This window comes from Schistosoma haematobium, chromosome 1 (genome assembly GCF_000699445.3).
Source record: "Schistosoma haematobium chromosome 1, whole genome shotgun sequence".
NCBI lineage: Eukaryota > Metazoa > Platyhelminthes > Trematoda > Strigeidida > Schistosomatidae > Schistosoma > Schistosoma haematobium.
Window position 1 is genome coordinate 26,033,420 of NC_067196.1, and position 13,407 is coordinate 26,046,826.

Sequence of the window (13,407 nt, forward strand, 5' to 3'; positions counted from 1 at the left end):
GCATTTCGTAGACCGAAAGGCATTCGCAAAAATTCATAGAGTCCGAAAGGAGTTATGATAGCTGTTTTCGGTATGTCGTCAGTAGCCATAGGGATTTGGTTATACGCTTTAACCAAGTCGATTTTCGAAAAGACAGTTGTACCTTTCAAGGTAGCTGTCAAATCGTGAATGTGAGGCAACGGGTAACGATCGGGAATGGTTTTCGCGTTCAATCGCCGATAGTCACCAGTTGGACGCCAATCGTTGCTGTCCTTTTTAGGGACCATGTGCAACGGAGATGCATATGGGCTACTTGACGGTCGTATGATCCCTAAGTCTATCATGTGATCGAATTCGTTTTTCGCTAACCTTAGCTTTTCGGGAGCTAGTCGTCGTGCTTTAGAGAATACAGGTGGTCCTGTAGTCGTGATGTGATGTGTAACATTTCTGGTTACACACGGTAATCTCGGTTGCGTTTGTTGTATCCCAGGGTACTTATCGAGTAGTGGTTGATAGAGTGGTTCGATCATATGTTTAACTGTGACTGGGGATACTCTACAACCAGTAAAAGAAGTTACGCAAACGGACAAATTAGTGTTTCCGTCTACTAGCCTCCGTTTGCGCGTGTCGATGATCAGATTATGGTGTTGTAGAAGATCCATACCAATGATTGGCATAGAAACATCTGCAACAACGAAAATCCAGTGTATGGGTTTGCGTAAACCCACGTTAAGGTAAACGTACCTTTTGCCATACGTAGCGATCGGTTTTCCGTTTGCCGCCTGTAAGTTAAAAGCCGATTCCTGAAGCCGGTCGTTAGGATTTGCTGGGAGAACGCTAACTTCTGCGCCAGTGTCGACGAGGTAGCGAACTCTCGTTGTCATATCTGTGACGAATAACAGACGGCTTTGTTCGCCGGCTACGGTTGCCGTTAACGCGTGCCGGCTTGGAAGTTTCCCGAATTGCTTTTCGAATCAGTCGGTTTCGTGTTGGGAAAATTGCAGGGTTTTCTGCAATTTCTGGAAGACTTTCCATACTGGTTATGATACCAGCACCAGTCGGGGTTATCTGTCTCTCGTGGTCTAGAGACAGATCGCTTACGAGAAATGCTTCTACGTGGTGTGCGCGATCTCTTACGGTCGGTACGAAGACTAAGATAACGCGTGAGTGTGTGACATAAGTCGGTTATATCATTCTTAGTCGTGTGAGGCTTTTCTTTGACTGAAAATACCTCGGTAGTAGAAGACTTCGTAATTTCTAAAATGCGGTCGGCAGATGCAGCTAGCTCGTCTAAGGCGTTGTTCTGGAACGAGACCAGAACTGCTTGCACCTGTTGGGGAAGTTTTGACAAGAAGAGTTGTTTGAATAGACCTTCGTCGAAAGTTCTTAGGCCTATTACCTCTCTCATCCGTTGCAACATGTCCGTCGCAGAACCGTGTTGCAGGTCGATGTTATTGAAGAGTTGATCTAACCTTTGTCGATCGGTTAGATCTCCTCGTTTAAGAATCGAGCGTTTTAAGATTTCGTAAGGATCGGAAACATCACTAGTAAACATACTAGGTGTTACGTACCTGTTGAATTCGCGCGGTAGTGCCTTGACTACTGCGAGGAATTGTGCACGTGTGTCGATCACGCCGTGCTCGTGGAAGTCGGCTTCTGCGTAGCAAAACCAGGCTTCGATGTTGTCGGGCCAGAAAGGCATCAGTTGAAACGAAGGCGGGGACAAAGTCTTAAGCTTGAGTACTTTAGGTGTCTGTTCAGTCATGATGAAGTATGAAGTACGATAATGAACGAGGGGAAAATATATATATATATCCAAGAAAAAACACGAAAAAAATCACAATGTTTAAAAAAAAATAAAAAACAAGGCAATGATATATAAAAATCCCAAAAAGGAACAGACTCACAGTTGCAATTAGGTGTACCAGATCACGTCGGTCTCACCAATGATGATGTCACAGGTATTCAGTGTTTGGCAACGCTTCTACCAGTAACACCTTCTAATGTATTTCGTTCCCAACCAGAGAAATCAAAAGACAGAGTCGAGGAGATCGGAAGAGTATATTTGGCGATGACCAATATATCGGAATTCTCTGATCTAATCTGGCTAGCGATTGAGGTTGATGTTGAGCACGGCGTTACCACACGTGATCTGGTGCGGATGCCTGACCGAGCGCCTTCAGCTAGATGAGTCCACTAAAACATATGGTCAGCATCCAATGTCGAAAACTTACAGAGCTATTTATTTTGGGGATTTATTTACCGCTACACTACTAAAATTATTGGTTGGATTATCTTCCATAATAGTCACCAGGAAACACAAAAAACCCGAAGAAATAATACATAACTTCTATTATCAAACCTCAAATTTATCAAGACAGTTTTGAAAATCTTTGTACGATGTTTTAAATAGCAAGAAGGAAATACAAGTTCTGTGCTACTATCATTCTCTAGGTCGTAGGGCGTTGTCTGTATCATAATGTTATTTTCCAAGGTGAGCTTAACTTCAAATAAATATCTTGCACGTTGTATATAAATGGAAACTCCAATATTATGTCCATAGTTGTGATATCTTTTCTTGTTGTATTTTGTTCAATCACACAATCACATTATTGTGATACTATAAATTATGGACGACATTTGAGGACTCTTTATTGACCTTGAGAATCTCCACCTACTATCGAGGACTAAATGAGGGTAACAATTCAGTGTGAGGAATTAGAATTGCGATTTACATTTGATGGTTAGGAGTTATATTCAAGGTTTTCATCACGAGCTGACATCATCTATAATGCCAAAACTCTATTTAGCCAAATAGGTGAATGAATTTCGCGCTAATATCTAAGACTTTTTGACGTAAATCTGATTGGTTCGTCCATAAATTGCAGTCTTGCCGGATTTTTCATCACGAACTGACACCAGCTATAGTGCCAAAACGCTATTTAAGCTTATTCCCAACACAAACCTTAGGGGTAACACTATTAGACCGGAAACAACACAACGAAACGGACTGTAGACACATCTTATCATAAGCGGTCAAGTGCTTGGATTCTCTGCCGGCTGAGCTAGTCCAAGCAACTACTCAGGAGCACTTTAAGAGGAAACCTGACATATTCTTAAGGAGTACGGACAGTATCTGGCTATGATTTACTACTCTTCTATCATTAAATATCTATAGGCTCTTATCTAAAAGCATCGGGGATCTATCGCTATTAAACACAGAAACCCGTTAGACGAAAGCTTCTATTCCGTCCAGAACTATTTGAACGGTCGGGATCGGAAGATTGATAGTTTCTATTAGTGTTACTAAAAATGCCTCTGAAACGATCAATTAATCTCTTCCCAAGCTGCCAGCTTTGGGGAAATTTTGGGGATTTCTCCAGGTCTGGGGAAATTTTGGGTTTTTCGTCTCATTTCCCCAGAATTTACTATAGAGGCTTCCCCAAAATTTCCCCAAAGTTGGCAGCTTGGGTTTCGAATGCTTTGGATTGTCAATTTCATCGTACAGTTTCAATAGTAATAGGTATATTTTATCATTTGTTTCATCAAATTAAAGATAACTTCTGGTGATGGTTTTGTACTTCACTGAGGGGATCGACTGAGTAAACAGAAATACTATGTTGGGTCTGCTTTCACCTGCTAGAATTAGCTTCAGCCTTTTAGTTGCTTTGATCGTTTTCAAATGAAAACCTACACTTCGTAATTTGGAACTTATTCCTGTCGGAAAACACCTCAGTTTACCTAATTTACTTGCACAGAAGTTTTTTGCGCAAATGCTTTCACTCAAACATTTTCAATGCATTGAGACTAATTTTCTTTTTTTTGCTACCAGCGATTTTGGTTGAAATCGCTATTGACGACTTCATGACTCAGAGGCAACTGCAGATATTTCATATAGCTTCTTTCAAATGCAATCGTAAACAAATGCTTGTATGCAGAAATGGTTTATTAATCAACAGTAATACTGTATATCTCAGTATAATTCCCACTAAGATTCTCAATGTTCAATATATTGAATGCTTATGATTTACTCACAGTAAATTACCCACTCTTCCAGTTAAAGGGAAATATTGACCCTTACTGTCAATGTCAATCAGTTTTCGTCTCTGTTCACAATGATCATAAAAGAGATTTGGAAATGAAGTGGACTGTATGCGAATCAATGTTCAAAGTATTTGTCCCATTGTCCATAGGATGTAATACCTTGCAACTAAGGTGTGAACACCACCTCGCTGAGTTTCGAATAGTGTATGTACATAATCGTGACTCTCCATATACTGTCAGGCCTATTTATGTAATATGTTCTGATGATACTGGGTGGTTCCAAGCTCCTGCAGGAATGGTTCCCACGAAAGAAAGTGCTTGTAAACGTATTGGGCTAGGAATTAGATTGTTGCAAACTTTGACTGCAGAAGCTTTTCTGTCTGAACTTGGAATGAGATGCACTTTTTTAATTAAGGAAGAACTCAGTCGTAAATCATCGCGAAATATTTCAGGCTGGTCTTCCGAAGCCTGTTGTAATTGTCACTACTCAAGTCTCAGTAAAACGTTTGTTAATAGTAATACTCCCGAAGATGTGTGGAAGAAGTTGGCATACGAGCTCTACGAAAAATATCCTCATAACTTCGAGAACACAAAATGGGTTGCTTTTATGGCTTGTACACGTTATCACCCTCCCAAGAAAATCAATTCCGAATTCCTGAGTTACAATGAAATACTTCTTCGGACAACAGCTCATTTCGCTCTCGGTAAGAATCCCCTTAGGTTTATGTTTTTATTGTAATATACTCCGAAAAATTATTCTTTCCTAAAATTTTGTTGACTAAAACAATCACTGTTTAAAAATGAGACACAGAGTTCTAGAGGATCTAGTCTTTGAAGGTTCCCACCAATTGTCGTTTAGTTGAATGGAGGGCATATATTTCTTTCCGTTCGAAACATGGATACTTGTTTATATTGCTTTGTTAAATCAAATATGTTATTCGATGGTTTTCTTAAAATACACCGCTGGTTTGCTTCAGTTCTTGGTAGTGTAAGATTAACATTAGATCTACCTTTTGTGGAATTTCGCTTTTATTGGTGCTGATAGTTAAAATCACCAACTTATGGGATGACTGTTAGTGAAAAGAACATACCAGCGATACCAAGAGGATTTACGAGTTATATTCGTTTGATTTAAATCCAAAATCAAAGTGATTTGCGAGACAAAGTTGAGATAAAGATAAGCACTCGAACCAGTCTGCGCATTAAAACTTGATAGGCGCATTTGTTGATCAGGAGAGTATATGAAGGGAAGTTTTCGGGCCTTACTGGGTTGATAAACCAAGAATCTATATCATTATTATAGGAAAGATTGATTTATTAAAATAGACACGACCGATACTGAAAGTTAGCTGTAGTTTCAGCAATAAACCTAGCTCTTCACAGCTGATCACCATTTATACTAGTTGTATGTAAGTAAAGTGAAAACTAAAAATGAGCTAACTGTGGAAGTGGATCGTTAATCAATTGAAACTGCAATTAGTTACAGCTGGCAATGTTTCTGATGCTGACTGATAACTGATTTAGTTCGCCTTCGAATATGTATGGCAATCCATTGCCTACAAGAATTTCTAAGACCTAGTTGTATTTATTAAATAGCATATCTATCTGTTGAATCTTTATGTTTGATAAGAAGCGTTAACTCGAACTGGTGAAAATGTATAACTTCATTGGTTAGTTGAAGCAAAATAGATCACTGAAACATTAGAAAAAGTTTAAATGATTTTTATGGTTTGTAATGTTGAGGAAAAAATTTGAAAAGAAATACGCAAAAGAAAGTGAACATGCATTTCCCAAAACTCACTGGTCGATAATTGGGCTACGTATTTTCCTGAACTTCACAAATATACACTTCAAAAGCTTTACACTTACAAGTCAACGATTAATGATCCAGTAATTTACATGATAAATAATCTACTCCCCAGTTTGAAAAAAAATTGCACACGAATATAAACGCCAGTGAAAAAGCACTAATGATTCTGGTTATTTCGAGTTTAACAGGTTTGATAAATACCACGGTTATAAGTTTAGTGTCCATTTTTCAATGTAAGACTCCTGAAAATTACTTGCAGTGATTATTATACAAAGAAGTCACACTGAACTGTCACCCAGAATTAATAGAAGTGGATATTATACCGAACCAGACCCACACCCAGTTAGTGCGAAATTCAAATGAAAATATTTCTCATTAAGTCAGTGTATGATTTTACACTTAATTTCTTAGTAAATCGTACTTAGGGATTTAACATCCTCATCAGGATGATAGTTTAAATTATAATACAGAATCCACATCACTCCATTAAATCAGGTGTGGGAACCCAGTTGCAATCAGTAGTCCCTGCTCGAAAGTAGTGGTTTTATTGACCACTTAGTTTCATTAAATTACGTTTGACGCATGTAACTATCAAAATAATGCATAAAGTAAATTTTAGCAAGCTTTTTTTCTATTGATATTCAGTTGATCCATACATAATGATTCAGTTTAGATTTTTTTGGTTAAATATTCTTGTCTTGTCAAATTGTGGGTTAGATCCCCATCTGATAGTGTCAGACTTATTTTGATTTGTGAAACGTCCACTTTACTTTTTTTGTGAATAGGAACAGGGGGTTTAGCCTTACTTGGAACGGGGACTTTACATGCTTGGCCAGAAACGCTTAAAGATTTGCAGGTAGTTTTGGGTAATACAAGAATTGTTGATCCAACATTGATGGATGACACTGCTTATCGGTGAGTTGTAGTCGTGAGATGCGTATGTAAATTATTTCCCTCTTAAACGATAAGTTATTATCTATAATGGAACCACTGTACTGTTATATCCGTTGTCTAACTCCAATACGTTCGAATCAATAATAATCCTGATGAAATATTGGTCCTATTTACTTCTGTCGACAAATTCTGTTAATAACAACATAGATATGAAAATGTGAATACAAAAAGCATTTGAGGAACACATATTTCTGAAGTTTGATAATGCAGATTAAAAACAAGTGGGGAAAGGAAATGGATGTGAATTAGATTGGCAGAAACAGCCAACTCAACAAATAATGAGCACCTGATCATTTAACTAAAATAAGCAGTATAAAAACTACAGAAGTCCAATTAAAATATAAATGACAGACAAACATAAGGCACACATACGTAAGAGCGCACATGACTTGGTGAACAAGATTACAGATAACAAAGTACATAGGAAGATCATAGAATATTTGGTCAGATTAAAATAACACATTTAATGGTCAGACAAGACAGACTTCGTTCAGGTATGATAAGAGCTGTTATTGTACATATTACAGTTTACTTGGTTCTGTTGAACCAAGTCTGAATGGGCTGTTCAAAGCATCCATTCGTATGCATTCTGTTATATTTGAAAAAATTCAACCTGATTCCACATTTGATGTTATTTACATAAGTCAACCAAACCGACCTAACAGTTTTATTCTCCACCTACATCCTGTTGAATAATTTTTATCATTTGTAACTTGAATTCAAATTAGTGTGTACAAAAACAGTTTGCTGAACAGTATTTGTCATATTATTTATTATATTTATTTTAACACATAGACATTGGTACAAGGAGGCACCAAATACATATGCGCCACACAAATCTCATTCGATATGTGTGAGGGCTGTGATACTGCCCGGGTGCCCAAACCGAAGCATTACCTATGAAAAAGCTTGTTTCGCACCATTGTTTGAGGGTAATCTTTTGTAGCCATTTCTGGACCTTATTTAAAGGGAGTTCATAGCAGTTGCTACTATAACTGTTCATTTGATAAATCGAAATTAATTTTACTTTGTTCATGATTCTCAATCCGTAATTTACATGATGTTTTTCACTGGTTCCTTTGTCAGACACACTTACTGGGCGGCTTTTGCTACAGGATTGGGTGCTGTTTGGCATGAATTAGGTCATTGTTTCGGACTGGAACACTATCCCCAGGGTATAATGTTTCGTGGTGATGATATTAATTTATGTCTTGGATTTCCACCTCCTGATTCTGTTTGTCCACATGAATCCAATATGAATGGTAAATCTGTCCAAGCTACAGATCGATATGATAGTTCGAATCCTGATAATAGACATAGAAGAGACCTTTGTCAAGTATGCTACTCCTGGTAATGTTAGGTGATTTTTTCAGTATTCAGAATTTCGATTATTTAAAATAATGATTATTTCAATGGTCTGCTAAAAAACAAACCGAAAATTGACTGCGCTCAACAATGACATAATTTTTATCAAATATTTTTATGGTTAACATAAGCTCTGAAAGGTTCTAAACTTCAGGAAAAATAATATGAAAATTCAGTCACGTTAAGCTACTGGAGAAACCTTTTTATACGGTTATTTGAAGATTGCTATTGAGAGCTTACCTATCTTAGATGATTAGTGTCGGTTTCCACATATTATGTTGTGATGAACATTTTTTGTGTAAGTTTCATTTTTTTTGAAGCACCAGGCAACACAACCTTTTATGCTTTAATAAACTTACAAGTTGTTTTGTAATCTTCCACATTATTATCGACTATTTCCGCCTTTATTGAAATATCACTGCAGTAAAATCCTTTTATATTCATTGTCTTGCCGATTTATCTCTCATCCGGCTACTTCCCGATTCGTATAGAGTATGCAGTCACTGCTAGAGAAGTCCTACTCACTGCTCTTTCGAGGTAGAGGTATTGTTCACGAGATTGAGAGGACGGAAAGCAAATGTCAGGGGCTTTAACCGGGTTGGTGGGTACGGAGGATCCACCTAGGGGAGTTGGAAAACCCTGATTCTCTATCTCTTCACAACCACGTTTTTGTATGGTGCATATGTATTTGGTCCAACCTTGTACCAGTGTATATGTGTTCAAACAAATAAATAAATATTATGTGTTAGCCGATAACCTACATCCATTTACTTACTTACTTACTTACACCTGTTACTCCTCGTGAAGGAGCATAGGTCGCTCACCAGCATTCTCCATCCAACCCTGTCCTGGGCAATCCTTTCCAGCTCCTTCCAGTTGTAATTCATCCTTTTCATATCTGCTTCTATTATCCGACGTAATGTGTTCTTTGGCCTTCCTCTTTTCCGCTTCCCTTCAGGATTCCAAGTTAGAGCTTGCCTCGTGATGCAGTTTGACGATTTGCGTAATGTATGTCCTATCCATTTCCATCGTCTTTTCCTAATTTCCTCTTCAGCTGGAAGTTGGTTTGTTCTCTCCCACAGAAGGCTATTGCTGATGGTATCCGGCCAATGGATGTTGAGTATCTTGCGTAGACAGCTATTTATAAATACTTGTACTTTCTTGATTGTGGTTGTTGTAGTTCTCCAAGTTTCAGCTCCATACAGTAGAATTGCCTTGACGTTCGTATTGAAGATTCTCACTTTGATATTGGTTGAAAGTTGTTTTGAGTTCCATATGTTCTTCAATTGTAGGAATGCGGCCCTTGCTTTGCCAATCCTCGCCTTTACGTCTGCATCTGAACCTCCATGTCTATCGACGATGCTTCCCAGATATGTGAAGGATTCTACATCTTCCAGAGTTTCGCCATCAAGGGTGATTGGATTGCTGTTCTCCGCTTTGAATTTGAGGACCTTGGTTTTCCCTTTGTGTATGCTGAGGCCTACTGATGCAGAGACTGCTGCTACATTGGCTGTCTTTATCTGAATCTGTTCACGTGTACGTGATAGGAGGGCTAGGTCATCTGCGAAGTCCAGATCGTCTAATTGGTTCTGAGCTGTCCATTGTATCCCGTGTTTTCCTTCAGATGTCGAGGTCTTCATAATCCAGTCGACCACCAGAAGAAAGAGGAAGGGAGAGAGTAAACAGCCTTGTCTGACTCCGGTCCTTACTTGGAATGCATCTGTCAGCTGTCCTCCATGCACTACTTTGCACTGTAGTCCGTCGTATGAGTTCCGGATAATATTGACAATCTTCTCAGGAACTCCGTAGTGTCGAAGAAGTTTCCATAATGTCCTCCTATCTACACTGTCGAATGCCTTTTCACAATCAATGAAGTTGATGTATAGTGACGAGTTCCACTCAACTGATTGTTCGACGATGATCCGTAGTGTTGCAATTTGGTCTGTGCACGACCGATCCTTTCGGAATCCAGCTTGTTGATCTCGAAGTTGGGCATCTACTGCATCCTTCATCCGGTTCAGCAACACCCTGTTGAAGACTTTCCCTGGTATTGACAGTAGTGTAATGCCTCTGTAGTTTTCACATTTGCTCAGATCTCCTTTCTTTGGAATCTTGATGAGGTGGCCTTCTTTCCAGTCCATTGGCACTTGTTCCTCCTCCCAAATCTTTTTGAATAGAGGGTAAAGCATGCTTGTGGTTACTTCGACGTCTGATTTCAGTGCTTCAGCTGGTATGTTGTCGGGTCCTGCTGCTTTCCCGTTCTTGATTTGTCTGACGGCCATTCTAATTTCTTCCGTAGTTGGTGGATTGACATCTATAGGAAGATCAATGTGTGCTGCTTCGATGTTCGGTGGATTCATTGGAGCCGGCCTATTCAGGAGTTCCTCGAAGTATTCTACCCATCTGTTTCGCTGTTGTTGAATTTCAGTGATTGGCTTGCCTTCTTTGTCTTTGACCGGCCTCTCTGGTTTACTGTATTTCCCTGATAGTTTCTTCGTTGTATTGTGAAGCTGTTTCATATTTCCTTCTCTAGCAGCTTTTTCTGCCGTCGTTGCTAATTCTTCCACGTATTTCTTCCTGTCGGCTCTAATGCTCCTCTTCACTTGCTTGTTTGCTTCTATGTATTCAGCTTGTGCTTGGACTTTCTCTGCTCGTGTTCGGCTGTTGTTAATTGCTGTCTTCTTGTTCTTCCTTTCTTTGATCTTGTCCAGTGTTTCTATAGAGATCCATTCCTTATGATGGTGTTTCTTTAGGCCCAGAACCTCTTGACACGTTGAAGTCAATGTTTCTTTGATGCCTTTCCAGTTGTCCTCCATGGTAGTTTCTTCTTCCTTCAGTAGATCTTGAAAGGCTTGGAATCTGTTGTTGAGAGCTATCTTGAATTCATTGAGTTTGTCAGTATCTCGAAGGAAGGCTGTATTGAACCTTTGTATTGCTGTTTGTCCACTTGTCCAGTTCTTTTTTAGCTTCAGTTTTAAATTGGCTACAACTAGGTGGTGATCTGAAGCTACGTCAGCTCCTCTCCTGGTTCTCACATCTTCCATTGTCCTTCGGAATTTTTTTGATGCAAATATGGTCTATCTGGTTCTCTGTAGTGTGGTCCGGTGAGATCCATGTAGCCTTGTGTATACGTTTGTGTGGAAATATTGTGCCTCCTATGACTAATTTGTTGAATGCACACAAATTTGCAAATCTTTCTCCATTTTCGTTCCTCTCTCCCAGTCCATGTCGTCCCATAATATCTTCATATCCAGTGTTGTCTATTCCGACCTTGGCATTTAGATCTCCCATCAGAATGGTGAGGTCCTTTCTTGAGCATTTCTCTATGATTGACTGCAGCCGCTCGTAGAATTGATCTTTAATGTCGTCGTTGCTATCATTGGTGGGTGCATAACATTGGATAATATTCATTAAGATCCCCTCCTTCTTTGTTTTGAATGATGCTTTGATGATTCTGGATCCGTGGGATTCCCATCCTACAAGTGCATTTCGTGCTACTTTGGACAGCATTAGAGCAACTCCCTGTGTGTGTGGAGCATTTTCCTCTTCGTGACCGGAGTATAGCAGCATCTCTCCCGTAGCTAGCCTTTTCTGTCCAGCTTGGGTCCAGTGGGTTTCGCTGATTCCCAGTACTGCCAAGTTGTATCTCCTCATTTCCGTTGCTATTTGGCTGGTCTTCCCGGTTTCCCACATTGTTCGGACGTTCCATGTACCTATAAAAATTTTTGCTCTGGTTGTTAGAAGGGGCATCGGCCTCGTGGCTTCCGAAGGAATTCGGCTTTCACCATGAAGCGTCATAATTCTTCTAAATGAAGACCTTCTAACTCTCAGGGCAGAGTTAAAATGGTTTGAATTATTTTTTCTGGTAAGCGTTTTTTTAGCGAGTTAGTTTTCTACGGGATGGGGACGCTAACCCCATGCCCAACCCTCCTCCTTTACCCGGGCTTGGGACCGGCAGTAACTCTAGAAGAGCTACAGGCGGAGTTTACATCCATTTACTGTCATTAATATAGTTTGGTAATCAAAGATAAAGTCTATTTGTATTAAAATAATCGTTTAATTCTCATACGTAAGCCAAGTAAAACATTTGAATATTGCACGTAATTTGCAAAGCATATTTATGCTTTTCAAATATTAATGTGTATTTTATCATCTGACAAACGATTATATGGTAAACCTTTTTTTATTAGATTCAACCCCCGAAGTCATTGTCCCGTGCTATACAATTTCATCGCATAGTGCAATTTCATCCAATAAAGTCTCGTTTACATTCCTCGGATCAAACCACAAATGAAGAAATGAAATTTAAGCGATGGGGATTTTGTAAGTCTTTATGGCATCAAGGTTCTGCTTTTTGGGGAACAAAGGCACTTTCAAAGCTACTTTCATGTCCGTAAGTTATATATGGAAGCTTATCCTTAAACAATACAGATAAAACCCCATGTTATATTTTAAAATGTTCAGTACTTTTATTCGTGGTCATAATACATTTGTATTGGAAATGTTTTTTGATTAAGATTATTTTCATCCATTCTTCAACCCTTGATTTATGCACTTAATGTAGATATGGAATTCTTTTATGTAAAACATCATCATGTTTATCATAACTTTTTAACTTCTTTTTTAGATGGATCATCGAAACGCCAACTTTAGATAAAGACAAACTACCTGTTCAGAAATGACTTTAGTTATACAGACGATTTCTTCCATTTTAAAATTCCCTTTGTCCATATATGTAAATCCCATGTAAATTACAAGTGTAGTGTAAATTATTATGTTGAATTTTGTATAAATAAAAATTGTACATTGACATGCCTCACTTATTTTATTAGTCCACTGTTAGCATTTGATTCTCACATGGAAGGTGCAATTTGACATTTAGTGTTAAGCAACTTGGAAATGTAGTGCATCAGGTAATTTTGGAGTTGATAGACTAAAATATTTACAATTACATCGTATTTTTTTAAATTCTTACTGTTGATTAAAATGTATCAAGATGCTGACATAACTTGACGTACAGTATTTACATATTAAACACTAGTAAAGGCATCCGCCAGGGCTGAGAATCTTCACCATCATTCAAAATGCAAAAGTATTGAGCGATTTAGTGATTATTGAGGCTTATCATTAAGTTATCTGTGATAAAGCAAGAAAGTTCTCTATTTTTATAGAAAATTTCTTTCAGATAACTCAATGGCGCTATTATGAATGTCACTGCTTTACCGTTTGGATTATAGCACTTGTATATTTCTCTT

General features: G+C 38.5%; 1 protein-coding gene across 2 annotated transcripts; it reads left to right on the forward strand.

Annotated features, from left to right (window-relative positions):
- The first annotated feature begins 2,397 nt into the window (after nt 1–2,397).
- Nucleotides 2,398–12,962, forward strand: MS3_00006139 (uncharacterized protein). 2 transcript variants are annotated; one of them, XM_051214251.1, is made up of 6 exons: nt 2,398–2,473; nt 3,812–4,727; nt 6,619–6,748; nt 7,874–8,137; nt 12,343–12,545; nt 12,780–12,962. In XM_051214251.1, coding segments are annotated over exons 2-5 (1,143 nt in total). In that variant the 5' UTR covers nt 2,398–2,473; nt 3,812–3,979; the 3' UTR covers nt 12,344–12,545; nt 12,780–12,962. The 2 variants fall into 2 exon arrangements, with proteins under 2 accessions (XP_051073548.1, XP_012791666.1); XM_012936212.3 differs by having other exon boundaries at nt 7,874–8,123.
- Nucleotides 12,963–13,407: the final 445 nt, after the last annotated feature.

Excerpts from the sequence above, each read along its gene's own strand:
- MS3_00006139 (XM_012936212.3), top strand. The coding sequence starts at position 3,980 with ATGTTCAATATATTGAATGCTTATGATTTACTCACAGTAAATTACCCA. Across the intron at positions 6,749-7,873 it reads ATGGATGACACTGCTTATCG|ACACACTTACTGGGCGGCTT; the intron begins GTGAGTTGTAGT and ends TTCCTTTGTCAG. Across the intron at positions 12,546-12,779 it reads TCAAAGCTACTTTCATGTCC|ATGGATCATCGAAACGCCAA; the intron begins GTAAGTTATATA and ends CTTCTTTTTTAG.